Raw genomic sequence first — 21,707 nt, forward strand, 5'->3', positions numbered from 1 at the left:
TCTTTAAATTTTTCACTCCAATTTGCACCAAAGTTGGCATACATAATAGGTGGGTTCTGGAAATGCCCAGACAGGTCAGTTTCACCAAAAGTCAATCCTTGGGGCCAAGGTCATGTCTGCCTGCATGTCTCCCAGGTCCTTTTTCAGGTTTCCATCAAATTTGGTATATCAGTGAAGGATTACACTGAAATTGGCCTTTTAAAAAATTTATTTGATTTTCAACTCGATTTGGATCACATTTGCCACATACTTAGGTGGTTTCCAGAATTACCTGGGCAAGGTCACCCAGAGGGCAATCACTTGGGTGAAGGTCAGCATCACTGGTGTTGATTGCCATAGCCCTTTTTTATGCGCACCTTGTTTTAAAGTACCAAATCAATAAGAGCACAAGCTTTTAAGTTAGTTGTGAAGACACACAGATAGACAGACACATGGGACTGATCTCAGTACCCTTTTACCAGTTGCAGCAGTGCACAGTGAATGTTATGAAGCAAATTGAAGTCTGGCGTGAGACAGCGGTGTAGAAATGAGGGTTACAGCAGCCAGACAGGCCAACAGGCTATTTTCTTGCCATCTGAACATGTTTACCTGATGTTGAAATAATTCATTTGTCTACTTCATGTTTCCTTTTTTGTTTCCTGTTTGTGTCAACACAATGCAATAGAGCTCGAAAGTAAGTGTTCGCCCTCCATGTAGATACAGAACTGTTGTGTGCATGCTGATGAGAGCTTGTCCTCGAAACCCAATAATGTGACTAAAAATGACACTCCCTCATTTGATAAGTGAAATTCATGGCATAAAACACTTTGCAATGACTGAATTCTTTAAAATGACACAACTGCAACATCTCCAGCTAATTATGTTCATACTGTCCATATTTTCCCCCCATCTATATTCCATGACAATTTGGTAAAAAAAAACAAAACAAAACAAAATACTCACACATTTATTCCATTTAGACACTTAATAATGCAAACAAGCAACACATTTTCCACGACGAGGCCAAACACTTCTTATGCATCGTAATTATTGAACACACCCACAGATGCTTGATAAGTGAATTTCAATTATCGTGATGGAGGGTGCTTTTCTTTCCATTTTCTGCATGGATGTAATGAGAATTTAACCTTTTAATCAGAAAGCCACTGATTAAACTCCAATCAAATGTGCTTTCATGTACTGAAGGATGACAACTGGAACTCTGCAGCAGACAGAACTCCAATACACAGTCTAACGCCATTTAAACTTCAGAGATGTTACGTCAGGGCTCAGGGTCATCTTTCAGCACGTGGAACCATTGTTACGCCTGTTACTACGTATGCAGCCACATTTCTTCCTTTTCTCTCTTGGCTGACAGCAATACTACTCTGGCTGGTATGCAGCATACGAACAGAAGGGTACATTTTTGCACCAGTTAGTGGCAATAAATGATAAATGGACTGCATTTATATAGCGTTTTTCCATCTGCATCAGACGCTCAATGCGCTACAAATAATGCCTCTCATTCAACTCGATGTGAGGGTGTTGCCATACAAGGTACTCACTACACACCGGGAGCAACTAGGGGATTCCTTGCCCAAGGGCCCTTAGTGATTTTTCAGTCAGGCTGGGATTTGAACCGAGGATCCTCTGGTCTCAAGCCCAACACTTTAACAACTAGACCATTACCTACCCGGAAATACAGTCAGGACCATACGTATTTGGACAGTGACACAGGTTTTTTTTTTTTTTTTATTGTGCCTCTGTACCCCACCACAATGAGGTTGAAATAGCACAACCAAGACTGGTGAGGGAAGCCAACAACATACCCATGACAACTCAGAATAGGTTGTAAGCTTTTGTGGCAATGATTGGAGAAAGTGCATACTGCAACATTTTTCTCTTGCATCACCAGTTATAAAGGTCCAAGAAGACCTGAAATTTCAGCTACAGTTTGCTAGAACCCACATGGAAGACTTAAGCCTAGATCTGATTTGTTTTCTTGTGTGAAAATCTTCTGTTTGTCTCCACTGTGACATTGTGAATGGTGATGCAACAGACAAAAGTTGCACTGTGCATAGTTTCTCCAGAGCTGTCATGGGTTTCTTGGTGGCTTCCCTCACTAGTCTCTTTCTTGCACAGTCACTGAGTTTTTGAAAACTGCCTACTCTAGACAGATTTACCATACAGTACCATACCGTTTGTGTTTCTTCATGATTGATGTAAATTAAGACTAAGACACATTCAGTGACTTGGAAACATTCGCAAATCCATTGCCTGGCTTGTCGAAAGAATACTGGCTGTAAAAGTGATGATTTGTATTGACATTCAAGGAAAACTTCAAACAAAATTATTCGGCACATTATCGATGCTGAACAGGAGAAAATGTTATTAGAAGTGGCCAGTAGCATGGAGAGGGTCCACACAGAGGTGAACACACAGGTTTACTTGACTAAATGTAGTCCGTTAGCCTGTGACAGTGTTTGTATTCAGAATCTATAATGCACAGATTAATTTAGTTTTTCTCCCAAATGAAATGATGACCCCCCCCCCCCAAAAAAAAAAAAAAAAAAATTCTAAAAAACAAGAACCCACATTGAAAAATGTTGACCCTGTTCTTTAATCCTTATATTTAGTTAGCCTAGGTATTTACTGGCTCTGAAAATGGAGGAACAGGGCTCCCATCCTGGACACCAGCATAGATTTCCAAAATTTGTATTGTCAAATGTGTTGGTAGCATAGCCCAAGCAGAGTGTCACCACTTTGAGTCTGGTCTGCTTGAGGTTTCTTCATCAAAGGGAGTTTTTCCTTACCACTGTCACATGTGTGCTTGCTCTAGGGGTTGGTAAGGTTAGACCTTAATTGTGTGAAGCGCCATGAGGCAGCTTTGTTGTGATTTGGCGCTATATAAAAAATAAATGAAATGAAAAGCATAGAATCGAAGGGGATATCCTTATTGTTATTGCAATACACATGATTGCACAGTGCAACAGGATGAGGTTTGCAGCTCAATTTAAGTGCCTGAGTAGTAATAATAAAGGGATGTTGAAATGTATAAAAACCTATGTATAATATGATAAAAGAACAGTACAACAAATAAATTAGTGCAGCAGAATGAGGTGTATAAAGTGAAAATAATGCAGCAGCATGACTGTGCAACTGCCATTCAGTAAAAAAAGACTCTATTTGCAGAACAGCATAATAAACAGTAAGCCAGTATTACAATGCATGATATGAGCATAACGAGCCGTGTTCAATTCAGATACGGGTGTCGCTGACCGAACGGTCCCCCCTAAAAATTAGTCCACCCTGCCTTCACTGCATCATTTCTGTGCGTCAGCAGTGATTCACGGATTATCACCTCATTTCTGCTTCAAACTGCACTCCGGTCATCATCTATCTCAGCAACAGATATCTGAAGCTTTTGTACAACAATCATTTACACATAAATTCAGCATTATTTCATAATAAAAGACGGGGGAGTGATCAGAGAAATGTGCTGCAGAACCTACGTGATTTCGGAGCGTCGGTAGCGTCGTTTCTGCTTAAAACTGACTTTAGAATGATTTAAGAGGTTTTAATTTGTCATCTGATGGTTAATAATCATATTATTCCCTTTGATCGCTTTGGGTGTAGAGAGTCAGACTCAGAGTCACTCTCAGGCGCATGTGTAGTGAAGGCACAGTGAACGCAGGGTGGACTCATTTTTAGAGGGGACCCTTTGGTAGGTGACACCTGCACAGCTGGACTGTATACAAATGGCCATAATTCCGTAATGGTTAATGCAATATTTGACTTACACTCCTTGAATTAAAGCTGAAAGTCTAGAGTGCGAGTACATCTCAGTTGTTTTTATTTCAGCTTCATTGTGGTGGTGCACTGATGTAAAAATACAAAAAGAAAAAAAAATGTCATCATCCAAATATTTTTGAACCTGACTGTACATGCTAAGGAATGATTCCCTAACACGGCGCTATAACAGGTGTTTTTGGCAAAACCAGCAAACTTTGGCTGCCACTTTCCAATGCTGCACCTTTACATTTTGCAAAGTGGAAATGGGAGCGAGGGAGAGGACTGCCGGTGTGTGTGCCTGTTAGCTCAGGGATCAGTGGATCAGAATGTCACCTGAGGGGAATGTCAGGACAAGCTTTGTCGCTTATAAATGTGACAGACAGTGCAAGGCTGTTAGGGGGGAGAGGAATCAACGGGTTAAAGAATAATTAGCATTTTCTTTCCACAATGGATAAAAAACAGAAGTCAGGACAAAGAAACCTGGGAGGAGAAAAAATATGGTGCAGCGCTGCTAAGATCGCCTTCACAGATTTAGTGAGCTATTGAAAAGCGGAAAGTCGCCGTTTTCTCCTGATGAATAGCAAGTGGATTTAGAGTGCAGATTAAAATGCCGCCTAAGAGTGATTGAATGATGGAACAGGACACATAGAATGAAAAGACTTTCCCATCCTGACCTCAGGATGACCTGAGCTTCATCCACATCGAACAGCTGTGACTCATCCAAGTGTGAAATGCCTAAATCAAACAGTTCTGACTTACATCACTTCCAAAGGAATGTAACAGTGATTATTAGTCACGATTTTACAAAGTTTTATATTGTTACAATCATGAAATGTAAGATTTTTGATTGAACATTTCAGTTGTCATGTTACTTTGACTTCCCTTTGGTGACTCTAGTGGCGCCCTCTGTTGGTCTGATCAGCAGTTAGTCTTAGCTCCACATCTGCCTGTCTTCAGCACCCCCCCCCCCCCCCCCCAAAAAAAATCCCTGCATTGCACAGGAATGGGTGTGACTCACTTTTCTCCGTGTGAGTCCTGTCGACCAGTCTCAGTCTCATTTGCTTTCAATTCCTAAAACAGAGCAGGTTTGGTTCAAAGGAGTACCATTAAGAACCAACAGGGTTCACATCTCTGATCCAAACAATCATCTCAGCAGAGGATTTTGTCGATTATTTGCTCTCATGGGCGTTCCCAGGAATTCATTTGGAGGGGGTGGGGGAAGCACACTGTCCACTCTATGTTAGTGCCATAGGGTCCGTCCACACAGAGACGGGTCTGGGCATATCTGCAAAAGCAGAGGTCCCAGAGTGGATAAATCTCAAAACCCTGTGATTCTTTAACTACGGGCACTATTGGCCTTGTAAATGTAATTTCCACCACACCATTGCCTTACAGTATAAAGCGCCTTGGGGCAACTGTTTGTTGTTGTGAAATCACAACAGTTGTATGACATTGAATACCCCAATTATGTTTTGATTATTTTACTGATATTTTATTCAGAGATATTTTAAAACATTAGAAAAAACGTTTTTTTTACCATTCATTTTTATCGTTGAAGATCAAAAGTCTGGGTGTGGACAAGCACAAAACAGCAATATTTGCATATAATGATGCTGAAAAAAGGTGAAAAAGTCATCATAGACTACTAGAACAAATTTCTTGAAACACTTTCATTGTAAAGATAACTATAAAAGTGTGAAATTTCCCCTTTTTTCTGTTTTTCATACAATATGATCAAAGGACATAATAAGTGCCCGTAGTCTAAGAATCACCCCTATACGTTTTCATGTGTACAACCGACATGCAAACTTTTGTGAAATGATGATGTCATAGCCCCACCTCTCTAACCTCAGCCTTAACCTCGGCCCCAAGACGTCATGCAACAACAACAACAATGGCGGACTACAGACTAGTGTTTATGCTACCAAAGATACTGAGCTTATTGTCAACATTCTCTTGTAGTTTAGTCGAAGCAGAAGTGAAGTAACTAGAAACAATGTCTCAGCTTTTGCTTTATGCCCATGCTCCACGTCTTCTTCTCTGCATGTTTTTTTTTTTTTTTTTTTTTGTGGCAGCATTATAGTGCCACATACAAGCCTGGCATATATACTACAGCATTTTCAAAACCCTTTTTTGAGAACGACAAAGAAAAAGATCATATAGCGAAGGTCCATTTCCATTTGGACAAACCAATGGTGTTTTGAGCATACAAGCATGAATGTGACTACAGCTATGAAAGTCATATGCCAAGTGACCGTGGCTATAGCTATGAAACTTTTCCACACGTGCCCAATGGTAGCACATGTAGCAGTGCATGGTGGCTATGACAGATTCCAGCCATATTTTTTCCCCCATTACTTTGAGTGTTTTACATGTACAGCAAGAGCTGAGTCAAAACTGATACCCCAGAGTATAGGATGTGCTCGGTAAGTACGACTACCACACGGGGGAGGGAGTGAATTCACAGAAGACAGGATTTATTTATTCACAAAATTTGTTGTTTGGAGTATGATTTTACAGGACTATTCCAAAGCGCACCCTCAGCCAGACATGATTGAGCTGTTCAACTTTGAACAAAAACCTCAGCAAACGCTGCTTCAGCTTCAAATTTTTACCCCGATGAGGCACCATCAAAGAAGTTTCAATCCATAGTCACTATGAATACCCTGTTTAAAGAAATTTGAGCATGATTGAAGCTGTTAAGACTATGAATACCCCGATGTTACTATGCACTATTAATGATTTCAAGAATCAGGATGAAATTTTTGAACAGTTCAAAAATTTGATCCTGATTTCAAATCTGAAATCTGATGCCGATGATGCCTGAAATAGTAGTTTTCTACTACATATACTGTTTGTTCAAGATTGACAAGGATGGATAAAGGAGTTAGATGCAGTATGATGCTAAAAAATGTGCCCCGATTTGCTATTCAGGATTAAACACAAAGGAACAGAACTCTGTGGAATAGCCCCATTGGTTATCTGAGATGAAATGCGCATGTTATGGTAAATCAAACATAGTCACCAAAATTAATTCCTGCCCTCATTCATGGCTCAGCTGCATATCTGGTATTTAATTAAGTATTATATAGCACTCAAATAAATCCTTGTCATTTGACTGGTGGATTGTATATTAAAAGGCATTGATTATTTGTCCCATTGTATAGAAAAATAGCCCATTATATGATTTCTGCCATTTTTCATGGAATTTGGTTCCATTTACTGTTTATGTTCCAACATTGGATCTATTTAACTGTCATATAAAACAAATAATGAATGTTTGTTCATTTGTACAATAGAAAGAGTATTTTCATTGATTGACTGATGGAATGTTCCATTCAGCAAGGCTTCCTCATTGAATGGAACATTCCATCCATACTACAATATATTGTTAATACTACTGGGTTCTGTTGAGCTTCTCAGAGTGTCGGAGCACCATGAACACAGTACTACTGCCGGGCATGCACAGAAATGTCTCGTATCTATAGCCACTCCCTCTTATGATACAACTTTTGTACCCGTAGTCACGTCCTTCAAGCATTTCAAAACACTGAATCTTTTTTCAACCAATTGATTCATTCTGTATTTTGAGTATTTTGAAAGTATAACTTTTTTCATTTAGAATTTAATACTTTTTGAGGACTGTAGCAGAGAAGGGTTTGAGGGCTGCGTAGTGGCCAAGTAGTCAGTGCACTTGCTTCCAAAAACAGAAGGTTCCCAGTCCATTCCACCTGTATCCATCCTCAATATAGTGTGGAAAGGCATCCAGTATAAAATGTGCCACAAATCGATATTAAGATCTATTATTTCGATCTCAAGCAAAAAAGGAAGAAGCTGAAAGAACTTACTAGCTAGCACAGAAGGGTTGCCTTGTTCCTAATATGGTACAATAAATACGGATTCATCTTTCAGAGGTTCCACTGACTGAAAGGAGTCTACAGTTTTGGGTTTGTTTTTTTTTTGTTTGTTTGTTTGTTTGTACTGGTTGAGGAGGGTGTGGAGCTGATCTCTACCTGCTCTGTGGTCTCCGTTCCACTTGCATGCAGCTCAGCCAAACAGACTGACCCTTGCAATCCCTGCATTCTGTCCACACACCCTGTGCATGTCTGAGGAGTGCTCTCGGTGCGAATGCCCTGTGTGTGCACAAATTGACTCATACCTTCTGGTAGCGTTATTTATTGGCGTTGTGAATGGTTTTGTGTTCAGATTGAGAAGTGTTAAAATGGAGCAACGCAAGCTGAATGACCAAGCAAACTCACTAGTGGACCTTGCTAAGGTAAGATAGTCTGATGCACTATACATCACAATAGACAACCCTGATACGTTTGTGTCAAATGAGTGATTGTGTTGCATGCATGTTTAAAAAAAAAATCAAAGTCTACAGGTGTCAAATAAACAGACAGGCTTTTCACGTGGTGATTCCGAAATAAGATTCTGTGGTAACACTGGTCATCTATGTTCCTGTTTCTGTACCTTGAAGAAAAAGGAGAGTAACGATTATTTTTCAAATAAAAAAAATTTAAAAAAAAACAAAGGTTGCCATTTTGCTTTAAATGTATGTCTTTTTCAATTTCTTTTTTCCTAAATGAAAGTGTTGTATCACTTTTATGTAGCTTGCCTGAGATTGTGGTTTTATATTTTTTATTTATATTTTTTTTTCGAGTTCAGTATTATTAACACTCTGTGCTGATCATTCCATAAATGCAATATTTGTGATATTTGCATAACTGCAGAACATGCGGAATCATGAAGCCGCTCGCTGCTGGCATACTTTAATTACAAGCAGGCATCACTGATAGATATACAGTGTTCAGAATAATAGTAGTGCTATGTGACTAAAAAGATTAATCCAGGTTTTGAGTATATTTCTTATTGTTACATGGGAAACAAGGTACCAGTAGATTACGTAGATTCTCACAAATCCAACAAGACCAAGCATTCATGATATGCACACTCTTAAGGCTATGAAATTGGGCTATTAGTAAAAAAAAAAAAAGTAGAAAAGGGGGTGTTCACAATAATAGCATCTGCTGTTGATGCTACAAACTCAAAACTATTATGTTCAAACTGCTTTTTTAGCACTCCTGTGAATCACTAAACTAGTATTTAGTTGTATAACCACAGTTTTTCATGATTTCTTCACATCTGCGAGGCATTAACTTTGTTGATTTGCTCGGTTACTAGTGTGCTTGGGGTCATTGTCTTGTTGAAACACCCATTTCAAGGGCATGTCCTCTTCAGCATAAGGCAACATGACCTCTTCAAGTATTTTGACATATCCAAACTGATCCATGATACCTGGTATGCGATATATAGGCCCAGCACCATAGCAGAAGAAACATGCCCATATCATGATGCTTGCACCACCATGCTTCACTGTCTTCACTGTGAACTGTGGCTTGAATTCAGAGTTTGGGGGTCGTCTCACAAACTGTCTGTGGCCCTTGGACCCAAAAAGAACAGTTTTACTCTCATCAGTCCACAAAATATTCCTCCATTTCTCTTTAGGCCAGTTGATGTGTTCTTTGGCAAATTGTAACCTCTTCTACACATGTATTTTATTTAACAGAGGGACTTTGCGGGGGATTCTTGCAAATAAATTAGCTTCAAACAGGCGTCTTCTAACTGTCACAGCACTTACAGGTAACGCCAGACTGTCTTTGATCATCGTTTTCTTCCACGCGTCTCTGTTTTTTTGTCCATTTTAAAGCATTGGAGATCATTGTAGATGAACAGCCTATAATTTTTTTGCACCTGCGTATAAGTTTTCCCCTCTCCAATCAACTTTTTAATCAAACTACGCTGTTCTTCTGAACAATGTCTTGAACGTCCCATTTTCCTCAGGCTTTCAAAGAGAAACGCATGTTCAACAGGTGCTGGCTTCATCCTTAAATAGGGGACACCTGATTCACACCTGTTTGGTCCACAAAATTGCCGAACTCACTGACTGAATGCCACACTACTATTACTGTGAACACCCCTTTTCTACTTTTTTTTACTAATAGCCCAATTTCATAGCCTTAAGAGTGTGCATATCATGAATGCTTGGTCTTGTTGGATTTGTGAGAATCTACTGAATCTACTGGTACCTTGTTTCCCATGTAACAATAAGAAGTATACTCAAAACCTGGATTAATCTTTTTAGTCACATAGTACTACTATTATTCTGAACACTACTGTACGTCTTATTTAACTTTTTTGCTCAAAAATCTGGAATCTGAGCAAAAATTTGTCTGTTGGTTAGTCAGTCATCAAAAAGGAATTTCTATCCATCAGCACTGTATAGATTTTGACAATTTTGTCGAGGGATGATCCTTGACTTAAGGAAGAGTTGATTAAATTTTGGTAGTGATCCAGATCACTACTTTGCGTCTTGTCTCATTTCCTTATCATTGCAACATTGCTTTTATCTTGAAAATTACTCTCACACCTGGCATACCACTCAGCACATCATTTTTTCTGGAACTGGGTCAAACTCCCATTTGCCTCAACCAGCACTCAGCTTGGGACAGCATGGCGCAACTCTGCGTAACTCCGGGTGAACTCCTGCGTACATTGCATACTCAGTAGAGCTCAGGGTAACTCTGTGCTCAGTATGGAAAGTGGACATCAAGTTGCATCAAGCCTAAACTGAGTCAAGCTGAAGCAATCAGAAGCCACCCTGTTAGCGTTTACCCAGCCTTCCCTAATAGGACCCCCCCCCCCCCCCCCCAGAGCCATTGACGGGCCTAGCAGGGTCACCCAACAGTAAAACCCTGCTCTAAATATCAAAGCCTGTTGCATTTACTGATTATACATCACAACACCATCATCCTGTTCCATCCATCCATCCATCTTCTACCGCTTAGTCCAATTAAGGGTCGCGGGGGGCTGGAGCCTATCCCAGCAGTCATAGAGCGCGAGGCGGGGTACACCCAGGACAGGACGTTAGTCTGTCGTAGGGCCACAAATAGACAAACAAACACAGACACACCCATACACACACCTACGGACAATTTTAAAGATTCCAATCCACCTAACCCGCATGTCTTTGGATGTGGGAGGGAAACTGGAGCACCCGGAGGAAACCCACGCAAACACGGGGAGAACATGCAAACTCCACACAGAAAACCCACGGGAATCGAACCCACAACCTTCTCGCTGTGAGGCAACAGTGCTAACCACTAAGCCACTGTGCTGCCCCATCCTGTTCCAGTAACTTCTAAATGAATTAATGTGTTGACTTATAATTGCGCCATCTTGACAGGTTTTTTTCTTTGTCTGTTTGGTACAAATGAATACATTAGAGAGCGGCAATGACATGAAACGCAACAACAGGCTAAAACTGCATTAATGTGAACCGTAGGCTGCCACATGCATCTATTTATATATCTGACCTGATTTCAGAGGATGCATCTGAAATGTGGCACCAGACTAAGGGCAGGCTCCTATTGTCGATTTTTGGCCCGATACATATATATATATATACGAGGGCTGTCAATAAAGTAACGGTCCTTTTTATTTTTTTCAAAAACTATATGGATTTCATTCATATGTTTTTACGTCAGACATGCTTGAACCCTCGTGCGCATGCGTGAGTTTTTCCAAGCCTGTCGGTGACGTCATTCGCCTGTGAGCACTCCTTGTGGGAGGAGTCGTCCAGCCCCTCGTCGGAATTCCTTTGTCTGAGAAGTTGCTGAGAGACTGGCGCGTTGTTTGATCAAAATTTTTTCTAAACCTGTGAGACACATCGAAGTGGACACGGTTCGAAAAATTAAGCTGGTTTTCAGTGAAAATTTTAACGGCTGATGAGAGATTTTGAGGTGATTCTGTCGCTTTAAGGACTTTTCACGGTGCGAGACGTTGCGCAGCGCTCTCAGGCAGCGTCATCAGCCTGTTTCAAGCTTAAAACCTCCACATTTCAGGCTCTGTTGATCCAGGACGTCGTGAGAGAACAGAGAAGTTTCAGAAGAAGTCGGTTTCAGCATTTTATCCGGATATTCCACTGTTAAAGGAGATTTTTTTAATGAAAAACGTGCGGACGGGTCCGTGCGGACGGGTCCGCGCGTCGGGACACAGCCGACGCGGTGCGGCGGCACAGGAAAACACCTCCGTGTTGATAACCATTTGTAAAATCCAGGCGGCTTTTGATGGCTTTCAGTGGAGTGAGTATATGAGAAATTGTATAACAGGCAGGACATGTCCTTAAGGCTTTCAACAGAGGTCTTTTTCCTGTGGCGGAGCGTCGCGGCGGCTGCGTCGCGGCGGCTGCGTCCCGACGCGCGGACCCGTCCGCACGTCTTTCATTAAAAAAATCTCCTTTAACAGTGGAATATCCGGATAAAATGCTGAAACTGACTTCTTCTGAAACTTCTCTGTTCTCTCACGACGTCCTGGATCAATAGAGCCTGAAATGTGGAGGTTTTCAGCTTGAACAGGCTGACGACGCTGCCTGAGAGCGCTGAGCAACGTCTCGCACCGTGGGAAGTCCTTAAAGCGACAGAATCACTTCAAAATCTCTCATCAGCCGTTAAAATTTTCACTGAAAACCAGCTTAATTTTTCGAACCGTGTCCACTTCGATGTGTCTCACAGGTTTAGAAAAAATTTTGATCAAACAACGCGCCAGTTTCTCAGCAACTTCTCAGACAAAGGAATTCCGACGAGGGGCTGGACGACTCCTCCCACAAGGAGTGCTCACAGGCGAATGACGTCACCGACAGGCGTGGAAAAACTCACGCATGCGCATGAGGGTTCAAGCATGTCTGACGTAAAAACATATGAATGAAATCCATATAGTTTTTGAAAAAAATAAAAAGGACCGTTACTTTATTGACAGCCCTCGTATATATATATATATATATATACGAGGGCTACAGAGTCCGACATTGTTTTTGCAAAGTTACACACCGATTCAATGTTAATTTTAGTGACCTCCGATTGGCGTAACCGAGTGTCATTACTGCCGACGTGAATTACAATCTTACCAAATTTACGCTTAGCCTTAGCCAGCAATTTCAAATGTCCTTCGATGTCGCCTGCTCTGGCCCCCGGAAGACAATTGACAATGGTTGCTGGTGTCGCTAACTTCACATTTCTCAAAACAGAGTCGCCAATAACCAGAGTTTGATCCTCGGCGAGTGTATCGTCGAGTGGGGAAAAACGGTTAGAGATGTGAACGGGTTGACGGTGTACACGGGGCTTCTGTTTAGGGCTACGCTTCCTCCTCACAGTCACCCAGTCAGCCTGCCTTCCCGACTGCACGGGGTCTGCCAGGGGGGAACTAACGGCAGCTAAGCTACCTTGGTCCGCACCGACTACAGGGGCCTGGCTAGCTGTAGAATTTTCCACGGTGCGGAGCCGAGCCTCCAATTCGCCCAGCCTGGCCTCCAAAGCTACGAATAAGCTGCACTTATTACATGTACCGTTACTGCTAAAAGAGGCCGAGGAATAACTAAACATTTCACACCCAGAGCAGAAAAGTACGGGAGATGTTCCAACTTGTCCTCAAGGCTTCCAACAGAGGTGTTTTTCCTGTGGCGGAGCGTCGCGGCGGCTGCGAGCCGACTATGCAATCCGCCCGCACGTCTTTCATTAAAAAAATCTCCTTTAACAGTGGAATATCCGGATAAAATGCTGAAACCGACTTCTTCTGAAACTTCTCTGTTCTCTCACGACGTCCTGGATCAACAGAGCCTGAAATGTGGAGGTTTTAAGCTTGAAACAGGCTGATGACGCTGCCTGAGAGCGCTGCGCAACGTCTCGCACCGTGAAAAGTCCTTAAAGCGACAGAATCACCTCAAAATCTCTCATCAGCTGTTAAAATTTTCACTGAAGACCAGCTTAATTTTTCGAACCATGTCCACTTCGATGTGTCTCACAGGTTTATAAAAAATTTTGATCAAACAAAGCGCCAGTCTCTCAGCAACTTCTCAGACAAAGGAATTCCGACGAGGGGCTGGACGACTCCTCCCACAAGGAGTGCTCACAGGCGAATGACGTCACCGACAGGCGTGGAAAACTCACGCATGCGCACGAGGGTTCAAGCATGTCTGACGTAAAAACATATGAATGAAATCCATATAGTTTTTGAAAAAAATAAAAAGGACCTATACTTTACGGACAGACCTCGTATATATATATATATATATACGAGGTCTATTAGAAAAGTATCCGACCTTATTATTTTTTTCAAAATCCATATGGATTTGAATCACGTGTGATTGCGTCAGCCAAGCTTGAACCTTCGTGCGCATGCGTGAGTTTTTTCACGCCTGTCGATTGTGCTGCATGGCGCAAAGCAACGCCGTGATGAAGCCTCACAGGACATGTTCTGGCATGTCCAGGCACATCCACAATTTCTCGGATAATCACTCGATGGAAAAACCACCGACAGCTGTCTGAATGCCATCTCAAAGCCGTCCTGTGAGACCAAAACGGAGGTGGTTTTGTCTCGTTCCAGTAGCGAATCCATCGTGACATGCGAAGCCTCCGCTCGACTTTCCATGACAAAATCTCTTGTTAAAAGTGAAATCTGCCGGAAAATGGTTGATGTCCAGCTCTTGTGATAACCAGAGAAATTGCACACGATGGTCACGGATCCATACAGCCATCCGTTTAGAAATGAAATGGTCGCTCAGCCTGTCGATGGTGGCTTCGGAGCGCGGCGCACCACCAGTCGCTCTGGGCCATCCTTAAAGTGACAGTAACACTCCGTAATCTCTTTGAAGCCCATAAAATTTTCACCAAAAACCATCTGAATTTCTCGAATGGTGTCCACTTTGATGTCCCTCACAGTTTCTGAAAAAATTTTGATCAAGCAAAGCGGCAGTCTCTGAGCCATTCCTAAACAATGAAAAAACGACGGGAGGGGCTGGACCACTCCTCACTCAAAGCCTGCTCACAGGCGAATGATGCAACCGACAGGTGTGAAAAAACTCACACATGCGCACGAAGGTTCAAGCTTGGCTGACGCAATCACACGTGATTCAAATCCATATGGTTTTTGAAAAAAATAATAAGGTCGGATACTTTTCTAATAGACCTCGTATATATATATATATATATATATATATATATATATATATATATAGTGTTCTACAATGCTACTTTTACCACTGATTACAGTGGTCCCTCGTTTATAGCGGGAGTTGCATTCTAAAAATAACCCGCAATAGGCAATATCCGCGAAGTAGTCAGCGTTATTTTTTACAATTATTATAGACGTTTTAAGGCTGTAAAACCCCTCACTACACACTTTATACACTTTTCTCAAACAGGCATTAACATTTTCTCACTTTTCTCTCGTGTGTAAACACTCACAAAGTTCAAACCTTAGTAGAAAAATAAGACCAGCATTATAGAATGAAACCAAAGATCAAAACCTGTTTTCAGGCCCAAACATTTGTTTGAGAAATAAAAATAGAACATTTTCCTATAAATAATTATGATGGCTTTTAGAACTAACAAATTTAATTTTAACGATCAACCTACGGGGTTGGACACATAAGAAATTATTAATAATGACTGACCAGTATTTCGCAGTTCCTCTGATCGCGCCTCTTCGTCCTGGCGCCGCTCTGCTGTAGTGTCTTTTTCCACTGAGTGACACCTCGGTGCGGGTGTCTTTTTCCGAGTGAAGAACACAGTTATGGGTAGTTGTTGGTGCTCTTTTTTCTTCTGGGGAGAAGATTCTTATAAACAGACACGCAGAACACAATGCACATGCTCTCCCTTCGCCGTGCTGCAACCGGCCTGCTTGATGAGGACGCAGAACACAATGCGCTGTAAAAAAAAAAAAATAAAAGCATGCAAAATTGGACTAAAAAAAATCAGCGAAACTGCGAGGCCGCGAAAGGTGAACCACGTTATAGTGAGGTACCACTGTACACCCAATTTCAGGCCATGATTGGGTATCCAGTATTGTTTCTCCAAAATTGTTGCTAATCGGGTATCAAAAATTGGTAATGGCAGACAGGATTAATACAGAATTCCCCCTTGATTAAATCTCATATGGAAACTGTTGTTGTTGGAGAGCCCACCCAGTGGCCATTCTGTTTTTTTACCTGAGGCCATCAAATTTGGCCATCGGGTATTGTGAAGGTTTTGCGTCCGTCTGTTCGTCTGTCTGTGTTCAGCATAAATTCAGTCCTATTTCTGCCACAGTCTTCAAATTGACAGGGAACATTCTTGGGACACAGACCTTGGACAAGTTCAAAGATGGCTAACCTTGACATAACTTAAGAGGTATTTTAAGAGATTAAAATGTCGCATTCTGTATCAGTCTGTTCCATTTTGTTTTTGAATGGCGGGGGTGACAGCCAATCAGAGTAGAGCTTCACTGTGACGTCCAAAACTGCTTTGTTTTGTGTGTTTATATACAGTGAGGAAAATAAGTATTTGAACACCCTGCGATTTTGCAAGTTCTCCCACTTAGAAATCATGGAGGGGTCTGAAATTTTCATCTTAGGTGCATGTCCACTGTGAGAGACATAATCTTCTTCTTTGTCTTTCAGCTGTTCCCGTTAGGGGTCGCCAGACATAATCTAAAAAAAAAAAAAAAAAAATCCAGAAATCACAATGTATGATTTTTTTTAAATAATTTATTTGTATGTTACTGCTGCAAATAAGTATGTGAACACCTGTGAAAATCAATGTTAATATTTGGTACAGTAGCCTTTGATTGCAATTACAGAGGTCAAACGTTTCCTGGAGTTTTTCACCAGGTTTGCACACACTGCAGCAGGGATTTTGGTCCACTCCTCCATACAGATCTTCTCTAGATCTTTCAGGTTTGGAGTTTCAGCTCCCTCCAAAGATTTTCTATTGAGTTCAGGTCTGGAGACTGGCCAGGCCACTCCAGGACCTTGAAATGCTTCTTACAGAGCCCCTCCTTAGTTGCCCTGGCTGTGTGTTTGGGGTCATTGTCATGCTGGAAGACCCAGCCATGACCCATCTTCAATGCTCTTACTGAGGGAAGGTTGTTTGCCAAAATCTCCCAATATATGACCCCATCTATCCTCCCTTCAATACGGTGCAGTCATCCTGTCCCCTTTGCAGAAGAGCACCCCCAGAGTATGATTTTCCACCCCCATGCTTCATGGTTTGGGATGGTTTTCTTGGGGTTGTTCTCATTCTCTAAACATGGTATGTGGAGTTGATTCCAAAAAGCTCTATTCTGGTCTCATCTGACCACATGACCTTCTCCCATGCCTCCTCTGGATCATCCAGATGGTCACTGGTGAACTTCAAATGGGCCTGGACATGTGCTGGCTTGAGCAGGGGGACCTTGCTGCCCTGCAGGATTTTAAACCATGACAGCATCATGTGTTACTTATGTAATCTTTGTGACTGTGGTCCCAGCTCTCTTCAGGTCATTGACCAGGTCCTCCTGTGTAGTTCTGAGCTTTCTCAGAATCATCCTTACCCCACAAAGTGAGATCTTGCATGGAATCCCAGACCGAGGGAGATTGACAGTCATCTTGTGTTTCTTTCACTTCCTAATAAATAATCATAACAGTTGTTGTCTTCTACCAAGTTGCTTGCCTGTTGTCCTGTAGTCCATCCCAGCCTTGTGCAGGTCTACAGTTTTGTCCCTGGTGTCCTTAGACAGCTCTTTGGTCTTGGCTATGGTGGACAGGTTGGAGTGTGATTGATTGAGTGTGTGAACAGGTGTCTTTTATACAGGTAACAAGTTCAAACAGGTGCAATTAATACAGGTAAAGAGTGCAGAATAAGAGGGCTTCTTAAAGAAAAATTAACAGGTCTGTGTGAGATTCTTGGTGGTTGGTAGGTGTTCAAATAGTTATTTGCAGCAGTAACATACAAATAAATTATTAAAAAAAATCATACATTGTGATTTCCAGATTTTTGTTTTTTTTTTTAGATTATGTTTCTCACAGTGGACATGCACCTAAGATGAAAATTTCAGACCCCTCCATGATTTCTAAGTGGGAGAACTTGCAAAATCGCAGGGTGTTCAAATACTTACTTTCCTCACTGTATGTCTCTCATATATTATGTAAAAGCTAGCAGGAAATAAAACTGAAAATGACATTTTTGGAACCCAGTAACACCTCTGAACTTATTTACTAGACATATTGCGGATGTTAGCATGGTGACGTCACAGGCTGGTGGCTAGCTGCAAAACTTTATTTTGTTTGTGTGTAAATACAGTGAGGAAAATAAGTACTTGAACACCCTGTGATTTTGCAAGACCTGAACTCAATAGAAAATCTTTGGAGGGAGCTGAAACTCCAAACCTGAAAGATCTAGAGAAGATCTGTATGGAGGAGTGGACCAAAACCCCTGCTGCAGTGTGTGCAAACCTGGTGAAAAACTCCAGGAAACGTTTGACCTCTGTAATTGCAAACAAAGGCTACTGTACCAAATATTAACATTGATTTTTCACAGGTGTTCAAATACTTATTTGCAGCAGTAACATACAAATAAATTATTAAAAAATCATACATTGTGATTTCCGGATTTTTTTTTTTTTTTTAGATTATGTCTCTCACAGTGGACGTGCACCTAAGATGAAAATTTCAGACCCCTCCATTTCTAAGTGGAAGAACTTGCAAAATCGCAGGGTGTTCAAATACTTATTTTCCTCACTGTATATCCTCTTTGACATATTTTATGTAAATGCTAGCGAGAAATAACCACTTCTAAAACTGAAAATGCTGTTTTTGTAACCTGATAACACCTCTGCAGTCATTTACAAGACATTTTGCAGTATTAGCATGCACGCTAACTTCCACGAACTCAAAGCTAACGTCCTATGGAGTTAAATTTGTCTCATTAATAACAGCAAATGCACAGAGGGTGCTCTACAAATATTCCTTGATTTGCATTACTTTCACTCTCGTCAAACGCACATGTACACACACATGCAAGGCCTCCTGCAGACATATAAAAACGTAATTGTTGTTTGTGATTGATTGATAAAAGGGCTTTATTGAACATATACAAATTGTGCATAAGAAAATATGATCTTAATAATTAACTAAACAACTGTAAATTATAAAGAACACAATGTTCATAAGACCAAAAGTATTTTCGCATTGCCTTATATTTTGAGTGTTTCATCCTCCTTTAATTCTGTCAGTGTGCTGTCCTTCATGGGTTGGGCCCAAGCAATCCATGACATATTTTTTGTGACCATTACAGGATGATAACAAAAAAAAAAAGCAAAAATCCAACACTATTTTTCTCCCTTATTTATTCCATGATGTTTGCCTCCAAATGCACTAAAGAGAAGTTGACAAACCTCAGGGAAAGATCAGGCTGCTCGCCAACCTGACACAGCAGAATCTGTAACCCGGGAAGGGAGACACACTGTGATCTGATGACTCAGCTAGAAGTAAAGGCAGAGAAAGAAATAAAGGAGAAAAAGGCGGACTGTTTTGACATTCAAACACAGACTACAGTCAAACTGAACTAAACCAGCAAAAGGTATTAATATTACTGTCCAATGGCTTTGTGCTGTAAAACAGCAGCCAGAAGTAAGCAGTGGGCATTGGATAAGATGGCTTTAGCTGGTTGGATTGTTATATTACACTTCTACCATACGAGGGCAGTATGGTTTTATGCTCCCATTGGGTAGAATGAACTAAATGGAGCTGAACATATCACTGGCAGCTGCATCACCACTGCAGCACCATGTGAACATCACAATGCAGCTACACGTTTAAGAGCCTCATAAAGTAGGATGCAGACATTCATGTAATGTGACCTGAATCACATAGAGTTTAGCTTGTCTTCTCTCTCCTCTCTCTCTTTCTCTCTCTCTGAGCAATTTATTGTTGCTTAGGTGGAATTTTATGCCCTCCAATAATAACACTGCTCACTCGTTGTTTTCTTGTCCTGTAACTCTGAAATTATATAGTGGATTAATGCAGCAAATTATTTTTCTGTTATTTTCATCTTAAAGCTGTACAGCCTTTTAAATTTCTAAGATTTAAGTCATAAAAAGAATTTTCTTTGTCACCACTGTAATTTTATTTATTAGCTTTTATATGGGGGATAGAAAAAATTAATGAACAGTTCAAAAAAACAGAGCATTACGCGACGGATGCTGGGAAGCATATGGTGACAGCCAATCAGAGGAGAAATGCACGCTGACATCTGTTGGCTGCTCTCTGGAATAAAATAATCCAATAAGGCAAAAAAAAAAAAGAAAAAAAAAAAGAAAATACTCCAAACCATCCTATTTCTGCAAGAAATCCGATATGTTTCTGATACATTTTGTAAATGTTAGCGAGAAATAAATTCTTCTAAAACTAAAAACGCTGTGTTTGAAACCAGATAACACCTCTGACATCTGACATCTGTTAGTGTGCACGCCCGGGGAATGCGCATCAGGCGAGATCAAAGGTAACTCCTGGTAATTTCAAAATTTCATGAATGTGCACTCATGCGTCCTCCTGCAGACAGTGTTAAAAGGAAAATAAAATATTTGCTATGGAACTCCCCCCAGGGTAAAAATGTTCTCTTCATATGTTTGATTGGTTGTCCTTTTCACTTGTGTGGGAGTACTTGTACAATAATACACATCCCCTTGTGTAATAGACATTTGTGGCACTTGTTCCCAAAGCGCTTTTTGGGAATCCCTTAAGGCCATTTCACACATAGCACGAATGAGGTGGAATGGCGCACAAAGGAGGACTCAGACGACAGTCGTGCAAAGTCGAACTGCACTCGAACACCTCGTACAGCAGTCGGCACGTCCATGCGGCCACAGCACATGCACACCACATTCGCATCGTGCTCACATTGGAAACCAAATCAAACGGCGGCCAAGATGCAGTCATACTGCCATTTCACAGATGTCGCAACATTCGTGCCGCAAGTCGGACCATTTGGGCTGCGATCGAGGGGCCATACGAAATGTTCAGCCACGTCGAATCTTGGCCGAATATCCCAACTGAGCCAGCCTTCACACTACAAGCTGGATGAGGGCAAATGTCAACCGAATGCCCATTCGACCCACACTCGGCCAAAGTCTACGTGCAATCCAAAGAACTCCAACAGCAGTCACAGTGCACTTACTACAGCTGGTCCCAGCTCAAACGGCGGTAGAAGTGTGATCGCTGTCCAGCACAGCGCACACATCTAGATGGGCTGTTATGTCCATGATGGACCTAATTTAACAGATACATTGTCATCCCCTCCCATGGGTGACATAATGTATGTGAGACATTATGATCATCACAACTGTAACACATTGTGCAGGTGCGCACAACGCACAGCTGGTGCACGGCAAGTTGATGCGTATCACAGGACCAGCGCGCTGCCACACAACACACCTGACCGAGATGTGACAGCTGGAATACACCTATTATGACATATACAGCATGGCCAGGCGGCAACAACAGAAGTAAAAATAAATAAATAAACAGCTTTGGGACGCCTCCAGGTGCATGTCACAGCGCTCTGCAAACACCAACCATGCAGCAGCCTACTGACCACCCTCCAATCCCACTGTCAGCTCCCAAAGTCAGCTCACAAAAGCGTTGCCCACCACAACATATAAATCTCATATGATGCGGCGTTCAGCGGCCAGCAGGCCATCCCACCGGACAGCGCAATAGCACGCTGGGTGTCACGGCACATAACATGCAATTGCAATGTCCACACAGTCCATTCATCATGTGGTTCATTAACTGACAGCCAGGACACAGACGTGTACTACAGTGTGGCCAGCTGATTGCTCCCACAGCCTCGAGAGGGGAATGCCTCTACTGGTCTGGACAGAGCAGCATGTCGCTGAGATCCTGGAGGCTGAGGGAGAGCGAGTGAAGAAAAGGTGTAAAAAATATGAAACAAAGAGAATAGACAGAGAGGGGGTGAAAAAACAGAGTAAAATGAAAAACAAAGAGGAGAGAGAGAGAGAGCGAAGGAGTGACACAGGGAGGGGCGAGAGCACTCGTGCATCAGGTTGGGATGCGGCCGCTATTT

General features: G+C 41.7%; 1 protein-coding gene across 4 annotated transcripts in view; it reads left to right on the top strand.

Moving 5' to 3' along the window:
* The window catches only part of kcnn2 (potassium calcium-activated channel subfamily N member 2), a 95,214-nt gene that overhangs the window by 67,579 nt on the left and 5,928 nt on the right, over positions 1–21,707 (top strand). For 3 of the 4 annotated variants that reach the window (XM_034191875.1, XM_034191876.1, XM_034191878.1), the window contains exons 7-8: positions 665–673; positions 7,978–8,047. The exons of the other annotated variant lie outside the window; for it this stretch is intronic. In XM_034191875.1, coding sequence (XP_034047766.1) covers positions 665–673; positions 7,978–8,047 — 79 coding nt within the window. The remainder of the gene's footprint in view (positions 1–664; positions 674–7,977; positions 8,048–21,707) is intronic. 4 annotated transcript variants of the gene reach the window in all.

This window comes from Thalassophryne amazonica, chromosome 17 (assembly GCF_902500255.1).
Source record: "Thalassophryne amazonica chromosome 17, fThaAma1.1, whole genome shotgun sequence".
NCBI classification, from domain to species: Eukaryota; Metazoa; Chordata; class Actinopteri; order Batrachoidiformes; family Batrachoididae; genus Thalassophryne; species Thalassophryne amazonica.